General features: G+C 36.2%; 1 protein-coding gene across 1 annotated transcript; it reads left to right on the top strand.

Annotated features, from left to right (window-relative positions):
* Positions 1 to 2,519: 2,519 nt before the first annotated feature.
* Positions 2,520 to 8,867, top strand: LOC144960389 (uncharacterized). The gene is made up of 2 exons (XM_078893475.1): positions 2,520 to 2,685; positions 5,979 to 8,867. Exon 2 carries the CDS (start codon positions 6,099 to 6,101, stop codon positions 8,730 to 8,732), a length of 2,634 nt encoding a protein of 877 aa, XP_078749601.1. The 5' UTR covers positions 2,520 to 2,685; positions 5,979 to 6,098; the 3' UTR covers positions 8,733 to 8,867.
* The last annotated feature ends 4,418 nt before the right edge of the window (positions 8,868 to 13,285 follow it).

Below are 13,285 nucleotides of genomic sequence, written 5' to 3'. Positions count from 1 at the left end.
AAGGTTTATTTCGCGGTCAAAACCACACAACATTCTATTAATGATTACGTCCTAGGCAAAAAGGAATATTGACAGGTCGACCGAGAGTTGAACTCGTCAGACGACAAACATCAATGCGAAGTGTAGAGAGAGTCAAGCTCTTGTTTGTCTTGTCCTGTTCTATATTATAGAGAAAATGATAAATAGTATAGCCTCGTTGTGAGTGGTTGCGTGTCATAGTCACGTTTTAAAATTGTTTCTGTTGTTTATGTGTGTAGTGATGATGTGGTGGTGGTTGTAGTTGTAGTAGTAATGGTAATGATATGGTGGTGGTGGTGGTTGTAGTAGTAGTGGTAATGATGCGGCTATGTGGTCTAGTAGTATGACACTCGCTTTCGGATCGTAAGGTTCTGGGTTCGAGCCTCGCGCTCGGCGCATAGTTGAGTCCTTGGAAAAGGCTCTTTACTCACATTCTCTCACCGTACTCAGGTGTAAAATGAGTACCTGGCCGTTAACAGAGTTGTCTTTGTCCGAAAAATTGCAATATCGCCTAACAGGCGTCATGTCCCGTCCTACATGTTAAATGTTGACCAGGGACCCCATGTAAAGCGCTTTGAGCACATTTAGTAGATATTGCACTATATAAAGCTCAATTTAAAAAAACAATATTTCAATGATGATGATATGGTGGTGGTGGTTGCAGTAGTAGTGGTAGTGATGATAATGTGGTGGTGGTTGTAGTTGTAGTAGTAGTGATAGTGGTGATGATGTGGTGGTGGTTGTAGTAGTAGTGGTAGTGATGATGATGTGGTGGTGGTGGTTGTAGCAGTAGTTGTAATGGTCTGTCCCCGTCGTTTTTCGCGGCCGCGATTTTAGCTGTTACCCGCAACTGTCCGCGATTTTTGCGATTTTCCTGAATATCTTTTTTTTGGTGGACTTTTCCCTTAACTAACTGGATACTGAGCTTTTTTTTGACCGCACAACCCTTGGAGACTGACTGGGCTTCGAGTTCGATAACTCTATGTGTGTGTATTTGTAGGCATGGTCAAGACTGGAGGACTTGAAAGTTAAATTTGATGCGTGTGGCATGTCATTGCCTGAGGCAGAGCGGTTTTTCCCTGAAGGCATGGACCAGCGTGAAAAACTGGAGATGCAGGACAAGTTCTGCCAGGCCTTTTCTGGTGCCAGTCAAAAGTTGGACAAGTATATGTCCACAGAAGGCCAACCAGGGATTCAATTTATTAAACAGTTGCCTTTTTTTTTTATCCTAGCAGACTTATTATGTTTGATGACACTGATCTTTCATCTCTGCCTGGAATGAAAGAGGTGCCTGCTACAGAAATCAGGAGATACAAAGAATCTCTTGGTCCAAGAGCCTTAAAGGCCTTTATCGGATTCCGGCACGATCGGATACTAGCACACTTTTTGGTGATGACTGACCGTGCCAGTATAACGCCAGTATACTGTATTATTATCATTATCATTATTATTATTACTGTTGCTGAGGTAATAAACAGATGTGGTTTAAATTGAAACTTTGGCCTTTGTTTGTGCGTTTGCGAATCGCAATTTTTTCTCCCCCCCCCCCTTGTCAGATAATGTTCCGCAAAATTTGGCAACTTTTGGCAATTTTTATGGCAACTTTTGCCCTTTTTTATGGCAACTTTTGCCCTTTTTTATGGCAACTTTTTGCAACTTTTGGGGTTTTAAATGGCAACTTTCCGCAGGGACAGAATGGTGATGATATGGTGGTGGTGGTGGCTGCAGTAGTAGTGGTAGTGATGACGATGTGGTTGTGGTGGTTGTAGTAGTGGTAATGGTATGATATGGTGGTAGTGGTGGTGGTTGTAGTCGTTTAATTCTATGGGGAGACCTAATCCTTTCCATTAATATTTTACTGATGTTTCCAGAACAGAACCCATTTCAAGTAAGGATTCTGATAAAGATCTTGAATCATTAAAAAAAATATATCAAATTTTGCTTCACACACTAATGACTGCATTAATAGACGCAATGGCAGTAAAAAAAAAAAAAGCCTACAACTAACCCTCTGATCATGACTGGATTCCCTTATTTAGAAATAATGCCAAAAATTATTGATGAATTTCAAAAGTAGTTATCTTTGTGAGGAGGATATTTCTATAAGGAGGACACATGGTTCAGGAACAAAGGATATCTATCTTATACATGTCTTAACAATAGATAACGACTGTAAGATGCATACTTAGCATCATTTTTTTTTATTTTGAAAGCTGTTTTTCGACGTAATAATACATTATGTACACATGTATATTTATATAGTACCACAGCCATGTACTGTTTTAATGGGATGTTCAGTTTTGGACAAAAAATGGTGCTAGTTAATATCTCCTTTTATAAATCTATTGCCTGACCGTATATCATTAGCTGACTCAATTTTACGAATAAACATAAAACAAAGTACCGTAACAAAATGTTAAAAATGCGAATTATTCCCTGTATAAAGATGTGAGACGTAAAAACAACGAAGGATAAACTGCTAAGACCTGAAAAACCCTAGCATAGTAGGAAAATAGCCGAAAGAAAAGAAAGTGAAAAGAAGGGACCTTTTACGTTTACCTTTACTTCTACAACTTAACTCAGGCTTCAAAAAGACGTCATATTGCCAGTTATTCAGTGGCTGATATTTGTAAATACAATATGAGCATTTAGATATCGACATACATGGTAAGCACACGATTTGGTATTGGTATGTGTTACTATCAAACCTAACTCACAAAATACAGACAAATCTTTTTTTTTCATCTTCACTCAACTCAACAAAACTACTTAATTAATTTTGGAATTGGAAGCTGCTATTTTCACCGTACGGTGATAATAATATGACAGGCTATTTTCACCGTACGGTGATAAGAGTGGAATAGGCTATTTTCACCGTACATTTATAATAATGTGGCAGTCTTTTTATTTATTTATTATTATTATTTATTTTTTTACACATGTCTGCCAATAAAGAAAACTGATTATTGGCAGGTACTCAATTACGAAAAGGCCATGCTTTTGGTTATTGCCAGACAGTGTCTGCCAATCAATAATCAAAAGTCCATGTTTTTTATTATTGCCAGACACGTTTGGTCACTTGATTTTATGCAAAATGCCAAATTAAGCGTGAAAAATGCCAAATAATCTGAAAAAATGCCAGTGGTAATTTGTCTCCCAATCACTTAATATCAAGTTGTATTTAACACAAGAAGAAAGTAAATAGTGCTCAAATGCCAAATCCAGCTTTTTATGAAAGCAGATGGATCAGTTTTTGACACTTTGAACTGAAAACGTCAAACTGGTAATTCCGACTTTTTTTTTTTTTCAATCTGCAAGAAACTTGTTAATCAGCAAATCGGTTCATTGTCCACCAACCATTAAAATTTTTATTCCCAACTTATCTGTTAACTTTATTGATCTTACGTTGTTTCTATAATCTGTTCAATCTGACTACAATTTTTGGGAAATTGATGATGGCCGGGGATTTTTTTATTTCGTAGACAAATCCTGGGTGTTGTTCGCCCCAAAACTGACCTTTTGTCCTGTCTTCCTCATACCAAAAAAAATTCCCTTTATTCATCCCCAAGGGGAAATTTGTCTTTAGGCTAGGGTCTATCCCAAGGGAAGACTGGAATAACCCAGGCATCAGTCGCAGTGCAGGGCCACAAAGTGAGCAAGGCAAGGAGACTTGCTCAAGGCCACACAACGAGGCAGGTAGTCAAACTCGGTACCTTTTGGGTACGAAGCAAAGACTTTACCTCTGAGCCACACTGCCCCAAATAATACAATTTATTATCACACTTCCACAAAACTAGATCCAACAGCATATTTGAATCAGAGATGAAAAACTAAGTGAGTTTTTTTTCTTCTATTTACTTATTGCTTTATTGTTTGTTTTTTTCAGCCGTCCAACACAAAATTAATTTAGTTAAAATTAAATTTTTTTTTTTTACTAAACTACGTAATATTTGTTTCACTTTTTGCTAAGGAGATCATAATTTTGGTCTTCCGAATCTAAGCTGTATTTGCATGTATAGAACTGTTTTTTTTATGTTGTTGTGTGGAGTTGTTTTGTTTTAGTTCTTTCTTTCTAATTTTTAGGCTGTATAAATAAATAAAAATAGAATAAAATTCCCTTTATTCATCCTCATAGGGAAATTTTTATTTAAGGTCTATTCCAAGGGAACAATGGAATAACCCAGGCATCAGCTGCAAAGCAGCGCCCCAAGGTGAGCTAGGGCGAGGTGACGCTCAAGGCCACACTGCGCAGCGGTGGGTGATCGAACTCAGTATCTTTTGGGTACGCAGCAAACACCGTACCGCTGAGCCATGCTGCCCCATAATAATAATAGCATGCCACCCCCCCCCCCCACCCCCAACCAAAAAAAAGAGAAAAAACAGAAGAGAGATTACAAGTAATCAGCCGTCCAACACAAAATTTATCTTTACTTTTTAGTTTTCATTTTTTGTGTTCTTCAATTTTCTCTTAGTTTCAATAATTCATATACCTTTCTGGGGGGGGGGGGGGGGGGGGGGGGGGGATTTAAGTGATTTTACAAACTATGCAAGTATTCATCACCCCATTTTGTTTGTACTGTTATCAGAAACACTATTCACTTTTCTATTTTTATGCAATGCAATTAGTCCTGAATTGTTTTTATCATTTAACCCAGCCTATTGGTCTTTTAAGCCAAGACACCTATGGGGTGGAACACTTAAACAACAAACCATTAATGTTCAAGCTGGTCACCAAACTCCCCCCGGCTCCCGCCCCCAAGACCCGCTCCATCGTTGAGCTGTATTCATCAACAAGGACAATTTAATAATTACAACCAAAGGTGCCACGATAATGAACCAGTCTTCAAAATATATTAAGTGCAGTCTTTAAAACTCTCGTTCTGTAAATAACAAAAATGTCCTGATATACTATCGTATCCTTGAGAAAGATTCTGATATCCTTGTAATTACTGGCTTTCTACTGATCCTTCCAATGAACTAATTCTCAATGGATTCAGTGTTTTTAACGTCAACAGACAAAACAGAAAGGGTGGTCGTGTCATGATTATTTTTAAAACATCCCTTAAAATCAAAGAAGGATGTACAAGTCCTTTGAACACCTAGAAGTGATTTTATCTTTTCACAATGCAGTTTAGTCTTTCTCATAATTTGCTTTGATTTCCAAAAGTTTTTCAGCATGCCGAAAGCCTGATTTGCCTTTTATACGCCTATAAACTTTTACAAATGTAGGTCCTTCTTACTTATAAGTATAAGACCTTATTGAAGCCTATACACCTAGTTGTGTTTTAAGATCACCAGAATCTCTTTTAATGAAAGAAATAAAATTCATTAATAATTATCACTAAAAACTTTTTACTGTATAGCTCCACATCAGTGGAACTCTCTCAATTTTAATACATTATCTGCAGAGCATTTTTAACTGGGTGCTTAGGCACCTAAGAAACATATTGTTATTATTATTATTGCTATGATGGTGATGATGATGATAATAATATTAATTATAATTATAATAAAAATAATGATAATACTAAGAATTAAAAAAGTAAAGTAATGATGATAATAATAATAATGATGATAATAATAATAATAATAATATAATAATAATAATAATAATAATAAAATAATAATAATAATAAATAATAACAATAATAATAATAATAATGATATAATAATAATAATAATAATAATAATAATAATAATAATAATAATAATAATAATAATAATAATAATAATAATAATAATAAAGGCAATAATGGTACATTCAAAACACTTTAATTATTTAAAATATTAAAGATACTCAATGTTATAAAACACGAGGATACTTCCAGGTTTACTCATCTATTAAGATAGAGAAAAACAAACAAAATTCACAAAGATTATATCAAACATGTATGAAATTGATATTTTGAATAATGTGTCAATGCCATAACTGATTCTAAAACTTGATTGCTTATTTACAGGCCAAGATGTGTTGACAAAGAATGTTGGAATGTCAAAACACACAACCTTTATGTCCGAAGACTTTGGAAGAGTGTCAAGCCCATCCTTCACAAGACTGATGGAATTTTATTGTCATTAAGATGGAAGTAAATGATCTTACAGGTGTCAATCATGTCTATGAATTTGAGCAATGCAGTGGTGCATTTGTGTATACTGTAGATGACTCTGGGCCAACTTATATTAAATTCAGTGCTAGGGTAAGACTTAGAATTGTATTGGATAAAAATACAAGTGCAAAAAATCCAGATAGTGGAAATGCAAAAGAGTTGCGAATAAGTAATACAAGATTTGAGGATGAATTTAAGTTGTCTCATGAAGACGGGAGCCCTCATCACGTGGATATTGCTAGTGAAGATGATATTAAAAACAGTGAAGATGAAGGAAGTAAGTCTGTTGTGTTGAGACAATTAAGAAGTCCTCCCGCAAATTCCCAAAATGAATGGAGAGAGGAAGGCGGTTGTGTGGATTTATTTGAATCAAATAATTATGAGGGTAATAGAGCAACAAATTCAGACCTTCCAGAATCCACTAGAAAATGTGAACCAACCAAATATAATTTGAGGCAGAAGAAAAGGGAACTGGATCATATTGACAAATCTCAATTTGGAGAAGAAAGAGAGGAGAGCGGTGACATTTCTGTAGAGGAGGAATCTATTTCTCAAAAAGTAAAGCTGCGGCTAGAAACCAAGAAAATAAAAATGACTACTAAAGATTTGAGAGCGAAAGTCCATAAGAATGCACCCAAAACAAAAACTAAAGAAGTGAAAAGGAAGGCAAGGAGTGATCGAGAAGACAAAACATTTAAGAAGAATAAGAAAAATGAAAATGAACTTCAGAATGATGAAATAAAGTCAAATCATGACACTGGAAGGAAATCTAGGCGCAAACAGCCAAAGCCACACAAGTTACTCTCACAAAATTTAAAATGTGATATCTGTGATGTTTTATTTTTTTCTAAGGTTGATTTTTATAATCACAGAAGGAACAAAGGTTCAAGCTTTCAGTGTAATATTTGTGGCAAGGATGAACCTTTTGAAGCACATTTAATGGTACATATGCTTAGTCATGAACCAGATAAGGGCTATGTTGACATAAGTGATGCTGAAAAAGAAAAGGATGTGAAAAGGAGACGACATAAAATGAAATGCAATGTATGTGGATTAAAAGTTTCTTCAATAGATAGTTTAAAGGTTCATATGATACTCCATACTGGGGAATCTCCATACCGGTGTTGTGTTTGCAAAGATCAAGCCTTCTTTTCGTTATCGTCTTTGTGTCATCATCAAGAAACGCACAAGATAAGCAAGCGGTTCCAGTGTAAAATTTGTCAAATGAGATTTACATCAAGAACAGAATTGTCCAAACATAAATTTGTCCATGAAGTGAAGTGTAGTCTCTGTGGTGCTCTTTTTCCAAATAAAACCAGTAGAACTTGCCACTACAGAACTTGCCATTCAGATGAAGTTAAAAAATGCTCCGAATGCTTGGGTTTATTTCCGACAGATGAAGAGCTTAAAAAGCATTTACTTTACCATCGCAAATATAAAAAAGAGCAATGTCCTGTATGTGGTATTGTTGTTACAAGACTCAAGGATCACATGTTGGTTCATGGGTTAGCAGGAGAAAATCTGTTTGCATGTGATGAATGTCCAATGAAGTACAAAAGAAAGTCATCTCTCAATAAACATCTTCTTGTTCACACTGGTGAAAAGCCATATGCTTGCAGCACATGTCCTAAACGGTTCAGTAGTCATGGGATGCTACGAAAGCATTTACTTACTCATACTTTGGAACGGCCTTTTGTCTGTGAAGTATGTGGTAAGCAGTTTTCTCTTCGTACTACTTTAGTCACACACAGGAGAATTCATTCAGAAGTGCGGAAGTATCCTTGTTCTTATTGCTTACAAGCTTTTAATTACAAAACTTCATTGGAGATCCATATGAAGTGTAAACATAGCACCTCTGATGGTGCATTATCATGTGATCATTGCTTGCAAACTTTTCAAAATGAAAGCTCTCAAAATGCTCATACATGTATTGGCCACATCGTAGAACCAAAAACATCAAAGAAAATTACCCGGGATCGGGTAATATTAAATTCTCAAGCACAACCATTGCAGGAATTTACATCATCCCAAAAGCATGAAACAGATTTTTCACAGAAAGAAACCCAACCTCCTCCACTTGGACAAGATCAAACTTTTTTTTATAAATCAGATCAACTTTTGTCCCCTATACAAGAGGAGTCTCTGAAAACTAGACAGGAGTATACATCATCACGTTCAGGAGAATTGCCAACAATAGGACAAGAAACAAATTCTATATCGCATGGACCACCCACAAATGCATTTTTCCACTTTTCTCAGCACTCCCATTCCAACCAAACCAGTACAATTCCCAATCCACTTGTCCCATTACAAAACCCTTCAATGCACCCAGTTTTAAAAGAAAGTGATATACCTTCATATCCACCTTCCAATGCAAATCTCATCAGAAGCCTTTTGACTTCAAATATGCAGGAGTCTATTGTCAATGGAAAAGAGAGAAAACATTTGAGTCACCAGAGCTCCACAATTAGTTCTCTGCTGTCAGCTCCACTAGTTTACAAGGACATTCACTCTGCTTTGGAGCAATTTCCTCAGACCAATTTTAGCAATGGGACTATGGCCAGTGGCAGTAAAACGCCTTCAGAAACTCTCGATAATAACAAATAAGTTCCAGTATAAACTTAAGTGCAAAGAATTGATAGATTTGAAGAAAAAAATCCTGCAAAAGCAGACAATCAAACAACACCCCCCCCCCCCCCCCCAAAAAAAAAAAAAAATAAAAAAAAACAAAACAGAAACAAACAAATACAAAATTTAACCCAAGCAAAAAACCAAAAACTATCAAATCATTTTCTATATTGTTATTGTTATCTAGCTTTGCTGGTCGTATTCGTGCAAATTTATAGTCCTGGAGGTAATTTTGAGTTATCCATTATTTGAGTATTGGTCTTATATATCTTTGTTCATGGTTTATTCCATCATTCAAGGCATTTTTTTTTTTTTGATGAGACCGAGGTGATATATCATAAAACGGTTTAAATATTTAAGCTGCCTTTTGATCAGGAGTTAATGCTCTAGATCAACTTTCCTGATGGCTTAAGCACCATTGACTCCAATTTATTTACTTGAGTCCAGTTAAGATAACTTGCTTAAGATAAAATCTTGTTTAAAATAAACATTTCATCTGATCCTGTTTTCCATGATATAAGCAAACTAGGAAAAGTCAGGTTAAATAAACACGAATCAGACTCAGTTCAGACTTTTCTTTGCCAAAGGGACAAATTAGGGAGCTGGTACTGGTATAATCTGAAAAGGATAGAAGGGTATATCTGTTTGTTATGAACTCTCACCTTCATCACAAAACACGAACATTGTACAAGAGAGCACGAGGACAAGGATGAAGACAGTGGTAGAGTAGCATCTCCATTTTTATTTTCAATTCGATATATCAGAGTTCAAACTACAAAACAGGCAGTGGTGTAAGTAAATTTTGAAATAAAAAAAGTGTGTATGAAGCAATGCTGCTAGACAAAGCAGAAAGAAAAGTACAAGAAACCCCCCCCCCCAAAAACAGCCTGTTTTGACTGGGGATTAAACCTCAGACCTCCCGATCACTGGTAATACATTATAATTATACACCATAGAGCCGATAAATGGGACAATTTAATGCCTAAATTTATCACAAGGGAACGTTTTTTCACTGTAGTGGCCTTCTTTTTCCACTTCCAGGGGGAGGGTTTCGCCGACTGGTCCATGTACTAGTAGTTGTGGTATTAGAGCTGTGATTTTCACCACGGGCTTGGATTAAAGGTGACTCATGGGGTAATTAGGCTACATAGCGGTAACATAACATACAAATATTATTATTAACATATTATGGAAGAATTGAATTATTTTGGTCAAACTAAATTAAGTTTATCAGAAAAAGAAATAATCCACAGTATTCATATTGAATTATTCCTCACATTCAACTTTTATTTTGTGTAAATTATTTGAACTATGTATATATATTTCTTTCCATGAAATGTTTTGCAAAGTTAATATATTTTTACAAATTCATTATTTAGCAAAGATTAAAATAACATTTGAAAAAAAAAATTATCTCTTTATATTTTAACTTATTCTCTTATTTAGGATTTTTTTTAGCCTTGCTGTAAAAAAGTATCATTAAAATCTTGAAGAGAATAATTTGTGAGTTGGTGCGAAATTAAAATGCCAAATATCCTTATAAAAAACACAAGGATTTTTTCTTTCATGTCACTTCTTCATAATTAATGTAGTGTCAGCAGTCATTGAGACTGCTGGGTAGGGCTCTCAACACCTTGGCTTATTACTTGCTTTCTGTCTCTTTTTATTGTCTTACATTGTGTCACCTTCAACTGCCTTCTCTACATGTCCTCACGTAATTTCGCCTTGACCCTAATTGGTCAATATTCCTATATGTCCTGTTGTCTGAAAATGGTCTTGGTCTCACAAATACAATCTAAACAAGCGGGCGGTTGATGGGAGCTACTGATACTGATGGGATTTTGAATCCATCTATTCAATGTCCTTCTCTACTTTACTGACTCTTTCTCTTCATGGTCTAGATTGAGGTAGAACTTGAATTTAACTCAGGCATCTCCGTGCAGGAAGTTGATGAGAGTGAATGTGTTTTTCTGTGAGAAGTGTCAGGGGAGCCCATGATTGTTGTCTCCTTAGCTAAAAGCTTTGCTTAGAGTGGGACTGGTTTTATGTTTCTTTTAATGGGATATATTTTTAAAAAAAATTCCTATTGTTTTTCAGCTTCTTTCTATTGCATTATCTAAATTGGGCTTTTATATAGCGCAATATCCACCAAATGTGCTCAAAACGCTTTACAAGGGTCCCTGGTCAACAGCAACATTTAACATGTAGGACGGGACATAACGCCTGTTAGGCGATATTACAATTTTTCGGACAAAGACAACGCTGTTAACGGCCAGGTACTCATTTTACAATTGATTACGGTGAGAGAATGTGAGTAAAGAGCCTTTTCCAAGGACTCAACTATGCGCCGAGCGCGAGGCTCGAACCCAGGACCACTGGGTGGGGATCCTGACCTCCCATAGCGGGCAGGGAGGTACATACTGTGTCTTCTATCCCCTTATATCTGTTTTCCAACATGCTTTCTAGCTTTGTCTTGGAATGAAATTACTTGTTTTTTTTTTCCTGGCCCTAGTCCGAGTCCTGGCTGGGAGGGAAACAGTCATATGCATAGTTATTGTTTTGGGAGATGATATTTTTTTCATTGTAAATCATCTCTCTGTTATGTATTATTGTATGTGTTATTTTAAATGTATAATGTAAGTATTTGAGTGTGTTCCTCTTTGTTGGATTTTGTGCTTGTGTCCGGATAAGACAAAGGTGATCTCAAACTAAGTACATTGGTGGTATGCTCTTGGAATTTACATCTGATCCCTATTTGTTCCCAGTTCCCCTTTGTCTTACTTTCTCTTGAGTGCTTTAATTGTAATTCTAGAACTATCCCATTTTCTTCCTTTTTACTTGCGCTGATATAACCTAAATGTGTTGCAAGCGCTGTAAAACCCTTAAAAACAAACAAAAACAAAAACAACGAACCCAGGACCTTCCGCTCAGAAAGCGAGTGTCATACCACTAGACCACATAGCCGCATCTATTGTAAGTTATCATCAATATTGTTACAATCTTATGGTGTACTATACTACTTGTTAAAGATCTTAACAAGTGTGTATGATCTTTATCTTACACCAGTGCCTGCTTCCTAATTTCTCAATTTTTTAATATCCTACTGGAGTCGTACCGTCCCCTACCGTCCGCTAAAGCCTTACGAGAACAAGGGCAATAATCTGTCCAAAACAAGCACCATAAATAATGCCTTTTTCAAAGAGCAATGTCGCAAAATCTTAAGGCATGGTGATAGGTTTGGGTTGTCAACTGATTTTTCCCCGGCTAGTAATATTATCCATGTTCTAGTGGTGTCAAATATGTGATGTATTTTTCCCCTACCGACCACACTCTTTTCCATCATTCCCCTACCGCCCAAAGTCCGATCCCCCACCGGCCACCCGATCTTACCACTAACGGAACATTATTATGAGGCACTACAATTTGATATAAAGCTCAAATGAATAACAAGAAAGGCTGTACTGTAAATATTATCGTAAATATACAATAAATAAGACTATCAGTTATTCATTAAAAAAAACAAACAAAAAAAACAAAACAAATCAGCTTAAGATTCTCACTCGAGGCTCTTTACAATTTCTACCTGCCAAGGAAACATTAATACAGTAACAATTATGAGGACAAGACATGACATGCAGATTTATTTTTTAAAACTAAAATCAAATTGAAACAAATACTCATCGAGCCCTTCCTCGTCAAGGGCTTCAATGGTATCAAGCTGGCTGCCCGAGCATTGTTTTTTTTTTTTTAAATGTACGTAACCAGCGCTTGCACCGGCCGCAACTAATTCGGCCATTGTACTCTCTATTGCTCAAGTAATCTGATGAACATGATGAATCATCATCCAGAATAACCTATGTACGAGTCTCTTACTAGTTTCGCCGAGGATGATTTCTGTCTTTCTCTTTTGTCCTTCCCTCTCCCTTTCTGATTCAGTGCCAATCTACCTGCTTTATTTTTTACCTCTCCTGACGTTTCCTTTCCTGCTGTTTTCTTTGCATCTAGCCCCTTTTTTCTGCCTTTCTATTAGCAGCAACTGTTAAACGACAAACTGTTTAGCAACTATTTACACATCTGGGTCTCGGAAATGAAAAAAAAACCAACATAAAACGTTTTAAGGTGTTTGGTAGGGTTTTTTAAAGACCCATTTAAAGTGTTTGGTCAGTAGGGGACGAGACATGCGAAAATGCCCTTCCCTCATCGACCAACCTGTTTTCAGGGCACAGTGGAGATTCAACATCGATTTGACAATAGTAATGTCCAAATATAGATCCCAGGAGGCAGTTTTAAGCCACTCAATATATTTCTACTGTTAGAAGAGATACATTCAGCTTATTTGTCAGTCTGGATGGACGACGTGCAACCCATAAGACAAGAAACATTTTCATCTTACCTGAACAAAAGTTGTCAATTTGAGTGAGTTTTCGCTACAACTTGCTATTTTAACAGTTTATAGTGGCGGAAGCAGTCTTCGTAGATGATGTAATCGAGTTATTACAACTAAATTCATTCAATTAAAGACGTAACAAAAC

The sequence above is a fragment of the Berghia stephanieae genome, chromosome 1 (assembly GCF_034508935.2).
Source record: "Berghia stephanieae isolate SIO BIC M18660-M18661 chromosome 1, UCSD_Bste_1.3, whole genome shotgun sequence".
NCBI lineage: Eukaryota > Metazoa > Mollusca > Gastropoda > Nudibranchia > Aeolidiidae > Berghia > Berghia stephanieae.
The sequence above is the reverse complement of the archived record's forward strand: the minus strand, read 5'-3'. Positions and strand labels throughout refer to the sequence as shown.